General features: G+C 35.0%; 1 protein-coding gene across 1 annotated transcript in view; it reads right to left on the reverse strand.

The window, feature by feature from the left end:
- The window catches only part of VWA8 (von Willebrand factor A domain containing 8), a 298,600-nt gene that overhangs the window by 213,023 nt on the left and 62,456 nt on the right, over positions 1-23,121 (reverse strand). The window contains exons 11-12 of the mRNA XM_081046044.1: positions 22,330-22,464; positions 22,163-22,240 (exon numbers count right to left, since the gene is read on the reverse strand). Coding sequence (XP_080902170.1) covers positions 22,163-22,240; positions 22,330-22,464 — 213 coding nt within the window. The remainder of the gene's footprint in view (positions 1-22,162; positions 22,241-22,329; positions 22,465-23,121) is intronic.

Consider the following 23,121-nt stretch of genomic DNA (forward strand, 5'->3'; position numbering starts at 1 on the left):
CCCATGTTTTGGGCACAAATTTACAGGGGGAAAAAATCTTTCATTGTAATTTTTTGATTCAAATTTTTATTTGTTTATATTTAGGTGTATGATAAAGGAATTTTAGCATTTATTTTTTAACATTTTATGGTACAAGAAATTTTATGTAACAAGTAATTATAAAACACAAGAACAGGTACAAGGTACAAGAAATTTTATGTACCAGTAACAAATTTACGATATTTACTCATCATAGAAGGCAGAGAACTCTTCATCGTTGCAAGTTCGTCCTAAGTTCAACAAAACCGATTGTCATACTCCAGGATGTTATTTTGCATATGGACATCGTTATCGATTTCTAGAGTTACACTTTTAACTCATAAGCATGAATAAAATAATTAAAAATATTTACACAGAGACAGAATTAGTACTACCCATGTATAAGGCACGTCCTTATAAAGTGCGCATTATACATGGCAAAATACGATAATTCATACCGTACAGTGTCTGCAATAGTTTGCCCATTCAAGTAAGTAAGTATTTACTAGTGACGATGAGAAAGACCATCAATACGCAGGGCCCCTCTTTTCCAACCGAGCAGTTGGAGGCTCCCTTAGACTTAATGATGGAAACGAAACGGTTATTTGTTCATAAACAACAAGCAGTAACAGGCAACAGGACTCAACACCGGCACCGCTAACCACAAATACAGACCAGCGATACTCTCCCTTTTTCAATCTTCAGAGCGACAGAAGAAAATGGAACCACTTGGCATTTCTCAGAAGACTAGCTCAGTTTAGTTTTATCACCTAAACTCTAGGCCTACTATCATGTTTCAAAGAGCTATTCTTCATTTCTAACACATCTTTGAATTAAAATAAAAACCTCCTAAAGAGGAAAAAGAACATTCCCTTTAATACACGTTGCTGGTTTTCACAATTAAGATCCTATACTGGGAGAAAAGATGGAATTCTAGCTTTTCCTGAAAGAGATAAATGGCCCCAGTTTCCACAGTATTAGTTAAAATCAGAAATTCTTTTCATTGATATGAAAGTTATTTTCAATTGTGTGAAAGTGCATGGACAGCAAAGTGAAACTGAACTTTCACAGAAACACTGAATCTAAGCAAACCTAACTAACAGAACTTTTCCAACGTAGTCTCACCTGGGTCAGTGACATTACGAATTAATTTAGATAAAAAGTTAATCGTTAAAATAGAGTAACAGCATTTTCAAGTGATTCTGTCTACAGAATATTTGAGTTTTAGTACCATTTAATATCTTCATTTTAACATATTCTACATCATGAATTTGTTAAAAATGTATCATTTCCTTATTCTTCCCACCTACACACACATCCCTAAAGCAGATGGAAAAGCAAAGTTTTAAAAAGTGTGTTTACTTCATATGAGCATTTCGAAACTACGTTAATAAAAATCAAGAAAGATGAATGTCTCCATTTTTGTATATATTTTCTTATCCCCGAAACCTTTGAACTTAAGAGAATAAAAATAGTGCTAATGATATCCTAAAGCGAGAACCATTTCCTCTTTCCGCATTTCCTTAAAATTTTTAAAATAACAGGACATGAAATCTAGTTCCTTTAGTGCTACCATTGTCTAACCTCACCCTCATTCAGATCCCTGGAAAATATCCATGTATCTCTTAAAATTCTATGTCATTTGGAGTTTTTTGATTTGCAAAGAAGAAACCCTTCTGAAAATAAAAATGTCCTATTAAAATGAGAAGAAGCATAACTGAATGAAATGTATCTGAGAATACTGATTTGAAACTTTAAGCAATTAAATGCCTTAAATGTTTCTAGTACATTTTAATGGTACACACTAATTTTTCTGATTCCTTGGAGAAACTTAGATATAAGGCATTACTTGCAAAACGTGATTGTGTGTTGAGTGGCTAGAATCACATTAAAATTAGCTTTCCAAGGTATAATATTCAGAAGGACAACTGAAAATATTAAAGTAGAAATTTTAGTGTATAAAGAAATTTGAGCTACCTCTCTCTTTAAATACAAATATTCTTAAGAAAGCAAAATTTTACATTATAATGGATATGTAATTTTTTTGATAGAAAATTTAAATGATTATAGCAAAAGGAGGATATCAAAGGGTATAAAGAGTATCACTTCAACAACATTTAAAAAAACCCAACACAGAAGACTTTCAAAAAGTAATTAAGTTGGCTTGCAAAAATATGCATAATGTAATGTATTATAAAATAAAAAATAAGTGGACAAGGAAAACTAAACAGGGAAGATGAAATCAAGAAAGGTGAAGGTGACACACAAAATGCACTATAAGAAAACCTAAAAAGTGAATCTAATCTTTCTAATATTGTACCCAAGAAAGAGTGACATAAAAAGTTACATAAATCATAATAACCACAGCATTGACACCAAGAAAGCAGCACTACAATTTTTGATAATGAGATAGAGAAAAATTTGTGCCGTGGGTCAGATCATCCTATTAAGAACAGTGTGCCAACGAGTTAATTGAAAGAACAATAATTACAGCAGCTAATGAAGAGCTTACTAGCTGCCAAGTACTTTATATAAATTAACTCGTGTAATCCTTATAACCCTAGGAGAGGGATGCAATTATTGTCTTCATTTTGCAGATGAGAACACTGAGTTACAAAGAGGTCATATGGCTTAGCCAAACTAGGATACACAGCTAATAAGCAGAGGAGCTGGGAGACCTCAAGGTTGTTACTATGACAAATACAGCAACAAATTTCAGTAAAAGAGATGCCATAGAGAAAGAGCTGGTCTGGACTAATCAATCCTCGGATGTATTGTAGAGTTAACACACCAGTTGTACAGCTCTCAGGCTACCCTCACAAACCCAGCTTCTCAATCGAATTCTTTGAGAAGAGTCAGAAAGTACTGCCTATGATATTGACCACTCCCCGAAATGCCCCCAAATGCAGCGGTCTCCACTGCTACTCAAAATATCTTTTTAGTAAGTAAAAAGTACATAGACAAAAGAGTGAAATAAAAATGCTTTCATTAACAGTAATTACATCTCTAGGTGGCTATGATTCTTAATTTTCTTATTTCTGAATTAAAAATATAAACAGTAGGCATTTAATTTGTTTTGTGATTGGGGTAAATAAGTATTATTAATAAATTGTTTTCTCTAGAAGAAACTAGCTGTAATTCTGTCTGCTTTCCATATCGACTTCAATAAGTTTTACTTCTTTGAGCAAAACTTACCCTGATACAAAATATCCTACCAGTAGTATAAATAGTAAGACAATCTGGGATTTAAGTGAATAAAAGGACACAACAAGACCAGCTGATATAAATAATCTCAACTTTGCAACGCGGGATTATTTATGTCCAACCTATTAGTGGCAGAACCCTGTATAGTACTGCATAATCACAGAATGTTAATAATTTTTAGGCCCCGAATAGAAATGCAGCCATTATTTATGGCCTAAGCATACTCTGTGAACAGAATGCAAGGCCTGCTGCCAATATTCTTCAGTGTCATGTACGTTTGATCTCCAACAAAAGGCTTCTTGTTTTACCTTTACTGTAAAATTGTGTGTAAACTCTCCCAAGCTTCTCCTTCGAGTTCTTCTTTAAAGAACTATTTTTAGCCTGCCACGTATGATAATGCTTCCTTCTGTACACCATCATGCTGTCACAATATACCATGATTAACTTACTCTACTACAATGTAAAGAAGTTGATTTGGAATCATTTAATAGCTCTCTACATTGTAACCATTTCAAGATGTCCTGCTCTAGTTAAAGATTTAGTTTACAAACACTGAACAGAATTCTTCTGATTGAAGCTAACTAGAAGTCAAACCTACTGTCTCACCAACAACTGACCCAACAAAAGGACATTTTAAATAAAGTTATAAAATAAAATATAAAGTCAGGGTCAGAGTAGGTGCAATGACATAATATGTATTCAATGAAGATACCCAATCATACCCCCTGCTCCTATCCCTCCTGGACTTCAGAGGCTAGAAGACTAGAAACATCATTTCTTACATGCCTCTGCAGCTGGAGTTCTGTACAGGACCTGGGTTTTACTGCGCATTCTTACATACACAGAACTGGGAACTGAAAACACCTGGTGGTGAGCAATGACAGTGACATGTCAGGCAGCATGAGGAGACCTGCTCTTCTACGCATCTAGGACAGCTATGGCCGAAGTCCTCCTGGCTCAGTCATTCCTAACTGGTGAAATCGAAACCCTGTTCCCTGTCTTCCAGAGATCCCGGAAGCTACCTAACATCCTGAAATAAACGCCTCTGTTTCAGATGGCCAGGATGGATCCTACTGTCCACAACAAAAACCACACAACCTAAGGATGATGAATTTTGAATGTAAACCAACTTATTAAAGCTTGTGAAGAAATGTTCCCAGACAACTAAGTACATAAAAAAAGGGGGTAAGAACAGTTTCAAAAAGGAAGGCAGAAAGAAGATACTATGTTACAGAGTAAAACCTCAGTATATACAAACTAAAGAACCACATTTATTCAAATGGTACTGCAAACTTAGCTACATCTTATCAAAAATGCTTGACTCTGGTAGAACAGAAATGTTTTTGAAAGCAAGCAACAAATAAGACCTAAAATCAAGGTTGGTGTAAGTACGAAAACCTGTTCAGTAGGCAGACATCTGAAGCCCATGTGGCATTTGGCTTCACTCAACAACACTCGAAGCCCTTGCAGTCAGCCAACAGGGAAAGCAGTGCAGCTGAGAGGATGGGTACAGCATGAGGACAGCTGGGCTTCAATTCCAGTTTGCCACTTCCTTGTCATATGATAAATGGCAGAAGGGAGTTAAATATCTTTAGAAGTAAATGAGACAATGTCTGGCACCTACTGGGTACTTAATAAATGACAGAGGAATTTGAATCAACTGAGAAAATACAAATATGTTAAAATTTAAATCTAACAATAAGTCTATGTTAACAACTGTTCAAAATACTAACATAGGGGCGGCCGGTTAGCTCAGTTGGTTAGAGCGCAGTGCTCTTAACAACAAGGTTGCAGGTTCGATCCCCACATGGGCCACTGTGAGCTGTGCCCTTCACAACTAGATTGAAACAACTACTTGACTTGGATCTGATGGGTCCTGGAAAAACACACTTAAAATAAATAGAAGTTAAAAAAATAATAAAACACTAATATAAGTGATATAACAATGCTGAATGACAGAAAAGATTTTGTCTTAGAATTTAAAGAAAAGGTAATATTAGTAAAGAAAAGTGGACCAAAGTGACATTTGAGCTGGTCCTCTAAAAAGAACATAAATTTTTCAAAATGCGTTTATCCATGCCTTCATCTATCAACAGCTGGCTGACTACATGCCAATCATTTCTCTAGGTGCTAAGGATACAGCAGTGAAAAAGATAAACATGGACCTTACATTCCAGGGGGAAGAGAACAAAAATAGAAAAAGGAAAGTAGACAGAGGACAAGAAGGAAGGGAGGGACGGAGGCATTACAAACGAGAAAAAAATGTCACCTAGTGATCAGTGCTATACAGAAAATACAGGGTAATGTGATAGAAAATTATTTGGTGGGTCAAGGATGTTTTCTCTAAATATATTCAGGTTGTGATTTGAGTGACAAGAGGCCATGTGAAGATCAGAGTATTCCAGGCTAAGACAACAATCTGTGCAAAAGCCCTTGAAGCACAAAGAAGCGAGACAGATTTAAGGGGCTGACTGTAGCCAGTGAGGCTGAAACGTAATCAGCAGAGCGTCCAGAAGAGAGAGAGAGAGAAGGCTGGAGAGACCGGTGCAGGTTGAACCATGTAGGCAGTGATCCTCAGCCCTAGCTGCCTATTATTAGGATTACTAAGTAGTTTTCAAAACAATACTGAAGTCGGGGTCCCACCTCAGACCAATTACTTCAGAGTCTCTGGGAGTGAGGCCTGAACACTGGAAATTTATCCAAGCTCTTTGAGTCCGTGTTCATGCTTCCACAAGGCAGCAAAGGTTGGCAAGCATTGATGGAAGACTCGGATGCTAGGGTAAGGAGTTCTGATTTTATTCTAAGTGTGACAGAAAGCCACTGGGAGAGCCCATGCAGGGAAATGGCATGACCTGATTTACATTTGTAAATGTTACTTCCACTTTTCTTTAGGGAATGAATTACAGAATGCAACGTATTCTAATTAAATATCTAAAAATATCTACATGTTAAATATCTCAAAAACCGAGAACTTAAGTGTTCTCACCAAAGAAAGGACACATTTAAAAATACAATTAAAAATATCTACAAATGTCCCACCAACATAACTGAAAGCTATGAGAAACTGATGAAAGAACTCGAAGAAGATACAAATAAATGAAAAGATAGTCCATTTTGCTAAAATGTCCAAATTACCCAAAGCAATCTACAAATTCAACGCAATCCCTATCAAAATTCCAATGGCATTCTTCAGAGAAATAGGACAAACAATCCTAAAACTTATATGGAACCACAAAAGCACTAAATAGCCAAAGCACTCCTGACAAAGAAGAACAAAGCTGGAGGCATCACGTTCCCTGATTTCAAATTACGTAACAAAGGTACAGTAATCAAAACAGGCTGGCACTGGCATGAAAACAGATGCAAAGATCAATGAAACAAAAATAAACCCATGCATACATGGTGAACAAATTTATGGCAAAGGAGCCAAGAACATACATTGAGGAAAGGATACTCTCTCTTCAGCAAATGATGTCAGGAAAACTATACAGCCACATATAAAAGAATTAAACTGGACCCCTATCTTAACCATACACAAAAATCAACTCAAGAAGGATTAAAGACTTGAGCATAAGACCTGAAACCATGAAACTCCTAAAAGAAAACAAGGCTGGTAAGCTCCTTGACATTGGTCTTGGCCATGGTTTTTGGGATTTGACACAAAAACCAACGGCAACAAAAGCAATAAGCAAGTAGGACTACATCAAACTAAATAAAAACAAAAAACTTCTGCACGACAAAGGACACGATCAACAACTGAGGTGTTTTTTCCATAGGGGAAAACAGATAAAGCATTTAGGAATCATAAAAGGCAACTGGATGACAATGCTGAGGAGTACATACTTACTTTTTATTTCCAAGAATAAAATATGTTCAAAAAGTACACTGTACTCACAATAGCATGTGAATTTCAAAATGAAATCAGAGTCGCATCCTTCTTTCTCTCTTTCTTTCTTTTTTTCCTGTAGGCTCGGCCTGAGGCTAGCTGTGCCACACACACAACCACCTCATCCTCCTGGCAACCCCATAAGGTGGGTTATGTCCTTCCTCAGTTTACATCAGGAGAACGAGGGTCAGAGGTGGAAAGATTGGCCTGAGGTCTCACAAGGGAAGGCGCTGAAGCTGAGATGTAAATGCAGGTATGATTTTCAAGGTCACGACACTGTCGGGGGTGTGGGGGTGCTCCAGAGCACGTTAGCCCCCTCCAAGGCTCAATGTCTCCGGCCCGAGGAAACGTGGGGTCTTGGGAAAGAGCCATCACCCCTCGTTCAAATTCTAGATGGGATTCTAGGGGCAGGAAAACAAAGACCTGAGGATGGAGAAATGGGCAAGAAAGAGGGACAGGCCAGGCACGGGGCCGCCGGGAATGAGAAGCACGTCTGGCCAGGGATGGGCTGCAGTGTCAGGCCCCCAACTGCTGTACGCAAACAAGGAAGAGCTGGCCCTGCGGCAGGCAGAGCCGCTAGTGACTTTCCCGATGGCCACCGCATCCCTCTTTCTTTTCTTTTTCAACATATTCTCCGTGAGGAGAATATACATAGAGACGTAACTCTGTCACTCATCTCATCACGCTTTAGCAAGCTCCTCACTCTTGCCCTGATCTTTGATGACTGCAAAATCCTGCAGACCCTTAAAAGACTGACCTAAGGACCCTAATCAAAATGACTGTAAAGTTAATTTAGAATAACAAGGCTAACTAATGGAGATGGTCAAGCAGAGCACTGTGTTCTGACCAAGAGGACCTTGTTACACAGTGTCCTTATGTTTGGAGCTATTCCACAGGAAATCTCCAGATTTCAGATTCCTTCCCTCTTTAAGTTTATGGATTTTATGTTTTTGGGTGACCAAGGATGGTAAATGAAATACCTTTCAGGCTGGAGTTCCTTATTAGGAACTCCAAAATTACTCATTGGTAAATTTCTTTCTTGGGCCAATGGATTTGGTTTTACTGTGATGGTTATTTTTATACACAGGCCCAAAGGACTCCTAGTGTGTGTTTATAAATCTAATAAATACCTCATGATAACTAAATTTAAAATAACACTAAAAAATGTCTATTGCTTTTTAAAAGGACCGTTTCGACTAATAAGGAGTCCAGTACATACCTTCAAAGTTATAAAAGATTTGACTATCAAATTTGGATACTTTTTTTTAAAAAAGCAAATGTAAAAGTTATTGCTTTGGAAATGGCAAATTTATGCAACATAAGATGGCTTCTTCAAAATGAACCTCTATAACACATTGCACAGTTAAACTTGAAGATATGCTTTGCATTTGTTAGAATGTACAAGTATAAAAGATTATCAAGTTAAATGAGGAACTAGCTTGCCTTTTCAATACATAACTTCGTGCTATGTCCTAGCATATAAACACTCCAAGTAATTCCAGTTGGGAGCATAACATAAAATACTACAAGTATCATTACACTCATTTTTTGAGATTATCTTTCTGTCGAAAGGAGAGCCTCAGATGTGTTTTACCAAGTTTCGATTATAAAAATACACTATTGGGATGGACTTAAAACAACACAAATTTTTGGAAACGTCTATATTCTTCCATCTTGTTACAATGCTTTTAAAAAGCTAACAAGTAGAAAAATGACCCATAGTTAAAACAACCTTGATGTGACAGGAACAGTAGCATTCTAAAGCAAACCAAGCTCATGTGAAGGAAAGCATTTCACATACAAACAGACAGACGGTACTTGTGCCCACTTGTGTCAGCGTGAGCATCACTGTCTGCTACTTACTGTTTTTAAAGACATGCAATCTGGCAGGCAAAATGGCTTGGATGTTAATAAACTAGGGCCTGTTCCATGAGCTTTGGTTAATTTGAGATATAAACTCTGGCACTTCACCTTTGGGGTCCTTAATTTTGACAGTCAGAAAATTCTACTTTGTGGCCTATGTTAGAGTAATTCGTGGGTTAAGTTTTAGTGAGTAATTTTGATCACTTCCAAGAGATTGCAGTAAGATATTACTAAATCAATGCAAAAAACTTACATTTGAAAAACAAAGGAAATACAGAGAAAATTGTAATTCTAGAACTGAAATGAATCTGTCCCAAAACAGTCTCCTGATGTATCCTATAAGAATTTATTAGTTCTCAAAACCACAAATTGATCTAAATAATTCTATTGCTTTTCTACATCAGGGAACATGGTAAATGGAGAAGCAACGAAATGGTTTTTCATGGGGAGATGATAACAATGTTTGAAGAATCACACCTATCCATTATGTACATAAAAACAAAAGTCATTCCACTTAAAATATTTTAAGATTTCCCAAGTCTCTAGGATGGTGCATCTTCAACTGAGTGTCTACTTCGTGCCAACCACTAAGCTGTGGTCTAGCCCACTGATTCTCAGGTGTGTTAGACCCAATATCCCTATTCTGTGAACAATAGTTTGTAATGTTTACTTTATCACCTGGAAAAAAATTCACAGGTAATATAATGCACCTATACACACAATTTCCATTAAAAGTTCAAGATAATGCATAAACTTTAGTACAGGGGAAATAATGTGTTATCAAATAGTACAGACTTCAACAAATACATAGGCACATGTGTACCAAAAAATATAATGATGAAGTCAGATAGTACTCGCAGGAACATGCAGAACCACTAAACTATATAAACCTATATAGTGTGCTATATTGGTAACTGAAATGCTATGAATGGTAAAGCTCTCAGTGGTATGATCTTCCCAAATGGTCAGTGTGGTAAGCAGACTACCTACAAAGATGTCCATGGACCAATTCCCAGAACCTGTGAATATGTGACCTTACGTGACAAAAGGAACTTTTCTAATGTGAGTAAGCGAAGGACCTTGAAATGCAGAGATTATGTTGAATTACCCATGTGGGCCCAATCTTATCACGAGTCCTTAAATTTGGAGGACCTTTCCCTGCTGTGGTCAAAGACAGAGATAATAGTAGGAGAAGGCTTCAGTGATTCTGAAGGATTCAGACCCGGTTCTGGTTCTGAAATGTCAGGGCTTGTGAGCAAGGACTAGAGAGAGGTCCATCTAGAAGTTGAAAAGCTGTGGGTTAAGACCTCTACGGCTGTGTATGGGGAAAAACGTTCTAACTAGGACTCAAACTCTAGATGCAATAAAACAAAATACTAATAAATGTAACTACAAAATTTTTAATTTTACATAGCAAAATATAATTTATTCATAAATAAAGTCAAGGGACAACTGGCAAACTGAGAGAAAATATATCAACTGATAAAAGGTAAATTATGCCTAATAGTAAGAACTCAAAACCTGAAGGGGAAAAAAAGACCAAACACTCAATAGAAAAATGTGCAAAAGGAACACACGGAGAATTTACTAAGGAAAAGAGGTAAAAACGGCCCTTAAAAATAGAGATTTTCAATTTCTCTCCTAATATAAGAACTGCCAATTAAAAGTACCCCTTAGATACCATTCCTAACTATCAAATTGGCAAATATCCAAGAGACTGTCAGCTCTCTCTGTTGGCACTGTTAGTGAGAGTGCAACGTGGTCTAATCCATACGGAGAGAAATTTGGTCATATCTAACAAAACTACACATACATTTACCTATTGACCTAACAATCCCACTTCTAGGAATTAACCCTGAAGATACGCTTCTAATAATATGAAAATACATACGCACAAGGTTATTCACTGCAACTTAGTTTGTTATTACAAAATATTGGAAACAACACAACCATCTATATGTAGCAGATTGGCTGAATGAACTGGTATGTCCATATATGAAATAACAAGCATAAAAAGAATGAGGAATACCTCTATGGAAAAATAAAAGACAACTACCTTTAGTTTACAATTTCTACTACAGAATTCACAGAGGATGTAGAATTTGCAAGCTTCACTCTTTTAACTATACATCTACTATGTGCCCCAAACATGTTGTCCCTGTCTTCAAGGAGCATACAAATGTTGGGAGAGAGAAACTGCTACATGTCATCAATTCCAAGAAACACACTTTTTATATTTCAGTATCTCTGAAATCAGGGTACGTTTTTGATTGACAGAATCTTACAAGAGTTGCTGGCCACCTAGTTACCATTGTCCGTGCATATGTGAACTTAGTTTTGTACATTTGTTTGTGGTATAAAGGGACAACTGCAATCCATTCATATTTTACTCAACAAACTAAGGACCATCTGAGAGAAGAGTATGAGTCCTAGCTATTGCCTAAAAACATCTTTGTCAACACCTTCTATTAAAAATCAAGAAAATACGGATATCAAAACTAGCAGAACAGCTATTGGTAGCTTAAAGAACATCCTGGAAACAACAGAAGAGCACTCCATTCTTGAGAAAGCCCAGAGGACACAGAGAATATTATGTGAAACAACAGGAACATTTACAACTGAAAAAAAAGGTGCTTTAAAAGAGTCTGATTGGTTCAACTATTTACTACATTTATATTTTTCTGCATGCACAAGAGATATATGATTTAAATTAAGTCTAAACGAGTTCTTTCATTAATAATTAAATAAAAATTCTAAGTGACTATCTTATGTCATAATTCTCAGCAGTTTTACTTTCTTAGTAGTACATAAAATAATGGTGTCGTACAATTGATAGCATGTTGGACTTAATAAAATACAGTAATTATTATAGTACAGAATGATAAATGCTATCAGAAAGGACATTTAAGAGCTGATGAAACAAAGAGAGTGTACATATAAATAAAGCCAAAGACTCAGAGAAAACTCAGAGATGGTGGCAGTGGAGCTAAGTTTTGAAGAGTAAGCAAGCTGGTCCCCAAAAGGAGAGTTCAGACACCAAGAAAAGATGGATGTGACAGGCAGCAAGTCATGCTGGGAAAACCGTGAATTATTCCTTATGGTTAGAGTTAAAAATGGAATGTTAGGTACATGGCTAGAGGCCTCAAACCTGGCTAAAATAGCAGAGAGGCCAAATTAAAAAAAAATATTATGCTAAACTACAGAATTTGTATATTATTTTATAAACTATGAGAAGTGATTAAAAGGTTCAAAGCACAGGGAAAATTAGAAAGATCAGGAAGAAAACAAGGATGACCACTTCACCACTTTTATTCAACCTGGTATTAGAAGTCTTAGCCAAAGCAGTAAGGCAAGAGAAAGAAATAAAAAGCATTCAAATTGGAAAGAAGTAAAACTCTCACTGCTTGCACATGACAAACTATATATAGAAAATCTTAGACTCCATCAAAAAACTTAAGACTAATAAACGAATTCAGTAAAGTTGCAGGATACAAAAATCAATAAGCAAAAGTCTGATTTTTTAAATATACTAATAATAAAGGATTGGAAAGAGAAATTAAGAAAACAACCCTGTTTACAATTGCACAAAAAGAATAAAATAAGTAAGAATTTAACCAATGAAGTGAAAGACCTATATATTGAAAACTATGAAATATTAAAGGATGAAATTGAAGAAAATACAAAAAAATGGACCAAATAAACAAATGGTTGTGCATTGGAAGAATTAATAAGGTTAAAATGTCCATACTACCCAAAGCAATGAACAATTCAGTATAGTCCCGATCAAAATTTCAGTGGAGTTTTTCACAGAAATAGAACAAACAAACCTAAAATTTGTACGAAACCATAAAAGATCCTGAATAGTTAAAACAATCTTGGGAAAGAAGAACAAAGCTAGAGGCATTATATTCCCTGATTTCCAACTATATTGCAAGCTATAATAATTAAAACACAATGGCACTGACATAAAAACAGACACATGTATCAATAAAACATAATACAGCCAGAAATAAACCCATGCATACATATGGTCAATTTATTCAAGACAAAGTAGCCAAGAGTATATACAATGGAGAAAGGACAGTCTCTTCAATAAATGGTGTTGGGAAAATTGAACAATCACATAAAAAAGAATGAAACTGGTCCACTATCTTACACCATATACAAAAATTAACTCAAAATAGGTTAAAGACTTGAATGTAAGACCTGAAACCATAAAACTCCTACAAGAAAACATAGGCAGTAGACTCCTTGACATAGATCTTGGCAACGGTTTTTGAGTCTGACACCAAAAACAAAGGCAACAAAAGCTAAAATAAATAAGTGGGATTACATCATACTAAAAAGCTTCTGTGCATCGAGGAAACCATCAACAAAATGAAAAAGTAGTCTACTGAATGGGACAAAATATTTGCAAATTATAGATATGATAAATGGCTAATATCCAAAATATATAAAGAGATTTTACACTCAGAATTAACAAACAACAGTAAAAAGAAAAACAAACAAAAAAATCCAATTAAAAAATGGAAGAATATCTGAATAGACTTTTTCCAAAGAAGGGATACAGATGGCCAACAGGTATATAAAAATATACTCCACATCAATTAATCATCAGGGAAATGCAAATCAAAACCACATGATACATTATGTCACACCTATTAGAATGGCTATTATCAAAGAGACTAGAAATAACAAGTGTTGATGAGGATATGAAGAAAGGGAACCCTGTGCACTGTTGGAGGGAACGTAAATTGGTGCAGCTGCCATGGAAAACAGTACAGAGGTTCCTCGAAAAGTTAAAAATAGAACTACCACATGATCCAGAAATCCCATTTCTGGGTATTTACTCAAAGAAAACAAAAACCTTAAAAACCTTAACTCGAAAAGTTACATACTTTCCCATGCTCATTGCAGCATCACTCACAATAGCCAAGATATGACAACTACCTGGTGTCCAGTAACAGATGAATGGATAAAGATGTAGTGCACACTCACACACACACACACACACACACACACACACACACACACACACATTATTCAGCCATAAGAAGGAATGAAATTTATCATTTGCGATACCATGGATGGACCTCAAGGGCATTATGTTAAGTGAAATAAGTCAGGCAGAAGAAGACAAATGCCATAGGATAACTCGTATGTGTGGAATCTAAATTAATTAATTAATTAATTATAAATAATAAAGAAACAGGCTTACAGATACAGAGAATCAATTGGTGGTTACCAAAGTGGGACAAATGTGTGATTTTTTTTATTTATTTAAATAAAGTGAATCAAGCAGGGGGTAAATTAGAAAGAACAAAATTCAGTATTGGAAGGATGTCTTGGGCAAAACTTGGGCTGAAAACAGGTGGAAAGCTTAGGAAGCTAGTGTTGATAGCCTAGGTGAGAAGGGCTGAGCAGCATAAATAGCTATTGTAGAAACACACAGAAGTCCTGACACAAACACTAATAGAATGCGTTAAGTGCTCAGCAATTAAAAAAAAAACAAACTGCAATGCAGATGAATCTCAAGTGCATTACGTAAGTGAAAGAAACCAGACTCTAGAGGCACATACTGTTTAATTACATTTATATGCCATTTTGGAAAAGGCAAAACTAATAGTAAGACAGAAAACAGATCAGTGTTTGCCAAGGGTGGGAGGCAGGGGCAGGGTGATTAAAAAGGGCACAACGGAATTTTTTGAGGTGATGGAAATGTTTTATATCTCAATTGTAGTGGTTACACAACCAAATGTGTTTGTCAAAATGGACTGAATTTTACTATATGTGAATTATACCTCAATAAACGTTACTAAAAAATCCACCAGAAATGTGATAAGGTAGGACAGAAGCACATTCACTAGTTTATGTACTGCCTATGACTGCTTTTCCACTACAACAGAGTTGAGTAGTTACAATAGGGATTGCCGTGTCCATAAAGCCAAAAATATATACTATCTGGCCTTTTTAAAAAGTTTGCCAACCTTGTTATGAAGCAATATCACCCATTTGTTTGGCTCTTATCCAAAAAACTCCATTGTCCCTAAAAGGAATGAGAAGGAGGTCACAGAATGTGCATAAACGCTCTATTCAGATTATTTGGGGGAATAGGAATGAATTGTTTTCCAAATACACTCCTAAGTAAGTCTCCACAAGGAAAGAGTATTTATTCAGTTCTCAATGAACAGCCACAGATTTTTTTTTTAGCAACTTTCACAAAACCTTCCCATTATAATCACCACATCTCCCAAATCTACCTGTTTAAATTATGTATCTGTTGGATATTTTTTCCTTGGTTAAAGTGTCAAAACACTGGCCTTTTAAGTAATTAGCTATACTGCTTCTTTGTATAACTTCTTCTGCTTCTTTGTATAACTTCTTTAACTTCTATACTTTGTATAACTTCTATACTGCTTCTTTGTATAACTGCTTCTTTGTATAACTTCTACATGTAACAATTAGCTTTCCTGTGTATTTGAAGTGTGGATCCAAATAATTAGAAACAACATAAACTGACTTTCACTTCTCTGTTGAAGCTGGAAAATATGGATAAGAAAGCTTGTGGCATTTTTACATAAAAATAAAGCACAAGCACTATGTGAAGATTTAAAAAATGTGCTAAGAGAAGAATTTACACTAGCTGCCTATAAAAGCTTTCATTATATATGTGTTGTATTTATTTCATTATTTATTTTTAAAAATGAAGAAATGTTATAAAGTATTAGTGTGCACTGGCAATAGTTACAATGGTGACTTACAATTAGTCGGGCAGACACTTGAACAACATTTTCCAATAATGGTGATGTATTACAGAGTCACCCATACTCTATTGTTCCCAATATATTTGTGAAGAAACTTACTAGTGTAAAGGTAATTACAAATTCACAAATTAATTTGGAAAATTCCTTGTGTGTGCAATTGCCACCTGCATTTTAGTACCCTGATGAAACTTATTTATTGAGGTGATTATTCCATATATGGTGTAATATTTATAATTTTACACTTATGAATAACATCATAATGCATTATAATTTATCTATTAAATTATGGCTAAGAACATTATAGTTATTGGTCTCTTATAACATGCCTCTGGTACGACAGGCAAGAAATACAAAATCATATTTAATAAAAATGTCCCATCAAATTAGAAGGGAAATTTTATTATGCTAGCTTTTCAAATTTTATACTGCACTAAATTTTACACACTGGGAGATTGAAATAAATTTTAAACTATATTCTATATAAAGGAGGTAAGAGACAAAGACAACATCATTATCAAGGAGAAATTGAAGAAGGCATGATTTAGACGTCTTGGTAAGCCTGGGACTTGAAAAGGATTACCCAACTCAATCATTTAAAGATCTTATGTGATGATGATATACCTTGCTTTTGGGGAATGTTATAAAAAAGAAATTTTAAGGAATTGAGGTAAGGAAATTCTTAGAATAACCTTATGAAGGTTATTCTTTGTGGGAAAAGAAAAACGGTCTATGAAGAAAAAAGGATTACAAATTATAGCAGGATTATAAATCAAGAAAACAAGAAATGCTACTGAATCATGTAGAAAGTCAGCCTCCAAGGTAGAATATAAACCACTTAAAGGAATACAGATATCCTGAAATCTTCATGACAGAAAAGTGCAAAAAGTCAAGGCAAAGACAAGAGGCAAGTAAATAAATCCAAGACACAAAGCGGTGAAAACAAATGAGAGTAAGAGAAGTAAAGATATATCCACTATATTTGGATAAACAGGAAGAAGCAGACATTGTAGATTAGATAGAAGTTGAAGAAAAGGATTTGGTTTGAGTTCAGCCTCCGAAAGAAAAACTTAACTGAAGAACGAAAAAGGATCCTAAGACTTCAACATATTATAGACAGTGATTATTTTCATTAAAAGTCCATTAAACTTATTTGATCTTAAATTATGGTTGGAGTTGACTAGGCTTTTAATACAATTAGTGCTTAAACAGAAGAAAGAGATATCTTAGATCTAGCTCTGTTTATGACGGTGTGGAAAGAAATCTGGAAACATGCCCTTATCTGGTTGTGAAAGAAAAGAATGAGTTGTATTTATTCAAAACTATGAAATCACTGGCTTCAACACTAAAAAAAGAATAACCAGTTAAAAGAATCTGACCTAGCACTTGAGCCAAATGATTTTATAACCTATTATAAAACTTATTTTATGTACTGCCACAAATTTGTGTTAAGGTTCTGTTTTTCTTTTCCTTCATACGAAACCCAGTTCTAAAAATAGTCAAGGCTAAAAATAAGGCAAAACCCACAGATTAAGTGTAGCCTTGTCCATGTCCAAGTAACACGGCAATCTCTACATCTTCTAGGAAAACAGATGTTAGGTTACTTATTCCCACTAAATTCTGTCAGGTCGTCCTTATGGAATTTTTTCATTAATATTGAAATTTTTCATTAATATTGACTATATGATTATAAAACCCAAATCCATTCTTGAATTCTATTAAAGTAGCTCCCCTGTCCCAGAGAGATCACTGAGCTCTGCTAATAAAGATGAAAGTGTGAGCAAAAGGAGTCTTATATTTGATCTCAGAAGCTTGGTTTCTATCATGAAAATCAACTGATTAACAGTGTACAAACTCTGCAAATGTCCATCCAGTGCCTAATATATGCCTTGATCCAGTTCATGGAAAGAAGGCATATGGAGAGAGAAAGAAACAAACTCTCCCACAAAACATGTTACTGTTATTATATTTCTCTATACCTTTCTGAGTCCATAGAAACCACTTTTCTCCTAGATATTTCTCTAAAGATTGAGGAGCAGAAAGTAAAATTAGAAAAGGGGTTTTCAGAACATGTGATGAGTTTGCTTATCTCTGTACCAGTTTTCCCAATCCTTGTATGACCTCTACAACGCAGACAGTGTATACAGAGGACGGGCAACATATTCTTATGGGAAACTCAAGGGCCTTTCAATTATCATTACCATGTTGTTCTGATAGAAGATTAATAAGACATGACTAAACAACCTTATTCTGAGGCAGAAACCAGAAGAGACTAACTTCGTTATCTCAGAGAAGTATCAGGAAGTAGAATGGCCTGCCATCGGCTTCAATGGCAGCATCTTCCTACCTTTGTTTATTCATCAATCAACAAACTGAACTGGAATGTGAAAAATAAAGTAAAATAATATTTTTGTGAGCTTATTGTTACTCTCCAAAAAATATGTAAGAAAATCTGTTTTCAACCTCTTATACTAATTCTTTCATATTCTCAGTGGCAGGATACTTTGGGCAGTTTTCCAGTGGAGCTGAGAGAGCTGATCTGTTGGACACACACACACTCTCTTGCTTGGTTTTTCTTTTAATGGCTAGCAGGATGAGGTGACCTTAATTTCACAGCTCAAGCATATGACCTTAGGATAATTTACCACTACAGTATAAAAATCACTGTGAACTGACTACAGAAATCGGATACAGAAACTGTACTATCTGGACAATTTCATGAGGCATAAATTGTTTCTAGCTTTCACTAGAATGAAAGTATTTTAATGTGAAGAAAACAATCATGTATATAATTTTAGAACTACTACTAAAATAAATTGGGATGGAGTCAAAGAGAAAATAAATATTATTCTCGACAGGTCTTCTCCATATGATTTCAAAGCGATGGCACCTGGGGAAGGTAATTATGCTTATATTTATCTTTGACCTGTAAGTAGAATATAGTATATTCATAATAAAGTTTAACCTGTTTTACAAATATATTGATGCTTTGGGTTTTTCCTTCATTATTTGGTAGAAAAGTAGTTTCATTGGAAATTAGAAAGTTTGTGGTTACCAAGTTGGTAAGATGATAGAAAGGCATCTTCAGATCACTTCTAACATGAGCAATGGAGGGAAGGACAGATGAACTAGCACACTGAGCTATCCTCTGTCTTCTGATCGCTGACAAAGACACCAAGAGGAGTGACTCTGTAAGAGGGCAGGGTATTCTTCAAGGCATCTTCCATAAATTAAGTTAAAGATATTATCCCCCACCCCATTTCCTTACTTTCCTTTAAAAATCCAATAAACGTAGAATCAATAAATAAAAACTTATTTCAAAAACTGTTTTCAGTGGACTCCAAGACTTGTCACCTGCTGTACAATGGAGAAATTTATTTTATTTTCCCTAAGTTTATCTCTCAAGATTCAGTGTATTAGTACTAGTTTAAGTATCTTCACCTTAATTCACATTCTTCATGATTTCATAATCTTGGAGCATAGATCAAAAATGAAATCTTCATAGATTTCATCTCTAAAGATCATAGAGTATTCCTTAGTAAATATTTGAACCTTTTAAGTCCTCCAAACACTTACTTATCTAATTACCGTCACCTCCTTTTTTACCTACCTATGTTCACTGTCTTTCTTGAAATATGACAATAAAAACTGTACAAAATAGTAGAGGTACAGAGTTTTACATAGTTTTCTCACACATCTTTTACAATACATTCTTGTGCTTATTGCCCAAAAGTTACCAGTACTATGTGATTACAATTCCTTCTAAATTCTGGCCAATTCAACCAAGAGGCACAAAGTACCTTAAAGCAGCATGAAAGAAATCTTCTCAACAGAATCATTTGAAATATGAACTGTTAACAAAATTTTCTGTGATCTAAGGTCACCACAAGGAGCTGGTTTAAATGTCATTTTTCAAAATTAAGAACATTTTAATATAAATATATATATTAAAACATTTTAAATATTTAATAATATTTAATAATATTTAATAATATTTTATATATTTAAACATTTTTATTTTTACTGACACTATATATATATAGTGTCAGTAAAAATAAAAATGTTTAACCAAAGGATAAAGTAAAACTAAAAACATGCTAAAATATAAGTAAGCCATATAACCTTCACTTCCAAAACTGTTCAAAAAATAAAAAGAAACTTTGCTATAAAAAGATACCATAACCACCCAAAGACTAACATACAGAATCAATAAACTGGCAGGATAAAAATGTCCTAGGAGATATCATGACATACACACAAAAATGTACGACAGACAATTTCACTCTGTAAAAACACCAGCTGTAAGTTTGCTTTTTTATCATACTGTATACAACGTGTACATACACCAAAATAATCTACTCAAAAATACTTAGGAATAAATTTAAACAAAGAGACAAAAGACTTGTATACTGGAAATATAAAACATTGCTAAAAGAAATTAAAGAGGACATGGAAAGCCCTCCCGGTGCACAGATCAGAAGACTTAATATTAAGATGATCATACGACCCAAAGCGACCTATAGTTTCAGTGTAATTTCTATCAAAATCTCAACAGCATTTTCTTCATAAGTAGAAAAAGCATATTCTAAGATTTATGTGAACTCTCAGGGGATCCTAAATAGCAAAACAATTCTGGAAAAGAAAACAAAATTGGAAGTCTCACACATCATGATTTTAAAACTTACTACAAAGCTATAGCAATCAAAACGGTGATATTGATATAATGACAGACATATAGACCAATGGAATAAAACAGAGAGCCCAGAAATAAACCCTCATGTATACGGTCAATTAATTTTTGACAAGGGTGCCAAGACTATCCAATGGAGAAAAAGCAGTCTTTTCAGCAAATGGTATTGGGAAAACTAGATATCCACATGCAAAACATTGAATTTAGATCCTTACTTTACACCATACACAAAAATTAACTCAAAATGGATCAGAGATCTAAATGTAAGACCTAAAACTGTAAAACTCTTAGAAGAAAGGATAGGAGAAAATTCATGACATTGGACTTGGCAATGATCTATTGAATAAAACATAGGCAATGACATAGGTAACAGAACTATAGATTAGACCTCAACAAAATTAAAACCATTGTGCATCAAAGAATACTATCAAGAGAGTGAGAAGACAGTCCATAGAAAGGGAGAAAATATTTTCAAATCATACATCTGAGAATGGGTTAATATCCAGAATACATAAAGAACTCTTATAACTCAAAAACAAAAAGATACCCCAATTAAAACATAGCCAAGGAACTTGACTAAGCATTTCTCCAAGTAAGATACACAAATGGCCAATGAGCACATGAAAAGATGCTCAATATCACTAGTCATCAGGGAAATGCAAATCACAACAATGAGTTACCACTTTATACCCATTAGGATGACCTTTATAGTAATTTTTTTAAAGTAGAAAATAAGTATTGACAAGGATGTGGAGGAATTGGAACCCTTGTGTTCTGCTGATGGGAATGTAAATGGTACAACTGCTGTGGAAAACAGTTTAGTGACTCCTCAAAAAGTTCAATGTAGAATTACACTATGATTCAGCATTACCACTCCTAGATATATACCTACAAGAACAGAGAGCATAGACTCAAAAAGATACCTGTACACCGATGTTTGTAGTAGCATAGTTTAAAATAGCCAAAATCCAGCAACATATGAATGGATAAACGAAGTGGTATATACATACAGCAGAATATTATTTAGTCATAAAAAAGGAAGGAAATTTTGATATATGGAAATTTTGATAACATGGATAAACACTGAAAACAACACGCTAAGTAAAATAAGCTAGAGACAAAAGAATAAAAAGTGTATGATTCTGTGTATATCACGTACCTAGAATAAGCAAATTCATTGGGACAGAAAATAATACAGAGGTTACCAGGGTCTTGGGGGAGGGAGGAATGAGAAGTTATTGCTAAATGGGTATAGAGATTTTATTTGGGATGATAAAAAAAGTTCTAGAAATAGGTAGTGGTGATGGTTACACAACAGTGTGAATGTACTTACTGCCAATGAATTGTACACTTAAAAATGGTTAAAATGGTAAATTTTATGTTATGCCTGTTACCACAATAAAAAAAAATAGTAATCTAACCTAATTACCTCCCATTGCTGCCAAAACCCATTTTGTTTAGTTTTCCAAATTACGATTAAACATACTGTGTGTGTGTGCACATGTATGTAAAAAGAATCTCTCTTACAAAGCAGACCCTGGCATGTTGTGCACATCAGATATCCCAGAAAGCACTTTCAAAAGTTCCCAATAATTATAACTGCACTCGAATTTGATTGCTATTTTAGTTATTGATCGACATCAAAACTAACAGGTCATAAGTTAAGGGTAAATATCCACACATTGTACTGATGGTCCAAACGTATATGCTTATAGTTTATAATAAAAATGAACACTATACCTGATAGAGCATGATGGGTTCTATGTTGTATCCTAAGGTGTCTGCAAAGTTCTTAGCAATGACTGTTTTCCCACAACCCTACAAATAGAAACACAATTACGTAAGGGATAAGTCAAAACAACCGAAAGTCGGGAAACAGAACTTTGCAGTGAGGCTGCCATTCTTACTTTTCCTCCAATTAAACATATGTCCTTAACCATGTGAGACTGCATCATTTCAGCCAGTAGTTGTTTATGGCTTAAAGTTTGTATAAAACGTTCCGATGCATGAGGCTGATTGAAAGGCCTGGTCCCAGCTGGCACCTGTAATTAAAGAGAGTAAATATAATATGCATGTTTTTTCCCCAAAATTTTAGTAAATGAAAGCACAAAACTGCCATTTAATTCAATGCTTAATTCAATTCTGTATTGCTTTAATAGAGCAACTGTTTTCTCATTCACAGCTCTGATGACCATCATCAAACGTCCAAATCAATCACCCCTCTAAAATGAAAGCCCCATGCTACCAGACAGTTTCATAGGAATCATGTCATGTTTATGCCATTTATATTATGCCATTTTATTTATAACTTATCATGACAATATCACTAGCTGAGAATGAAAGTTTTTGTCCAAATTCCACTTGTAAGTCCAGAATTTAAAGTCAGTCCCCTGGGATGTTCCAAAGTCACCAATCACCTGCTGATTTTTAAAATCCATGGTCACAGGTCCTTTCCCACTCTTATTTTAGACCACTGCTCTTAAAATCTCTCCTCCCTTCCTTCAGACCTACTTCTTTAATGTCCTATCTCCTGGTATTAGTCTCCTGGGGACCCTATCAGGAGAGGATTCCTGGGCCCTGCTGAGGACCTGATCACGTATCCACAATATGAACCCTAGAGAATTGGAAATTTGGAAGTGACGAGATCAGATTGGTGATGAAGAAAGATCATCCCGGGGGTACCAAGGCAGGAGCAGGAC

Source organism: Rhinolophus hipposideros, assembly GCF_964194185.1.
Source record: "Rhinolophus hipposideros genome assembly, chromosome: 4".
NCBI lineage: Eukaryota > Metazoa > Chordata > Mammalia > Chiroptera > Rhinolophidae > Rhinolophus > Rhinolophus hipposideros.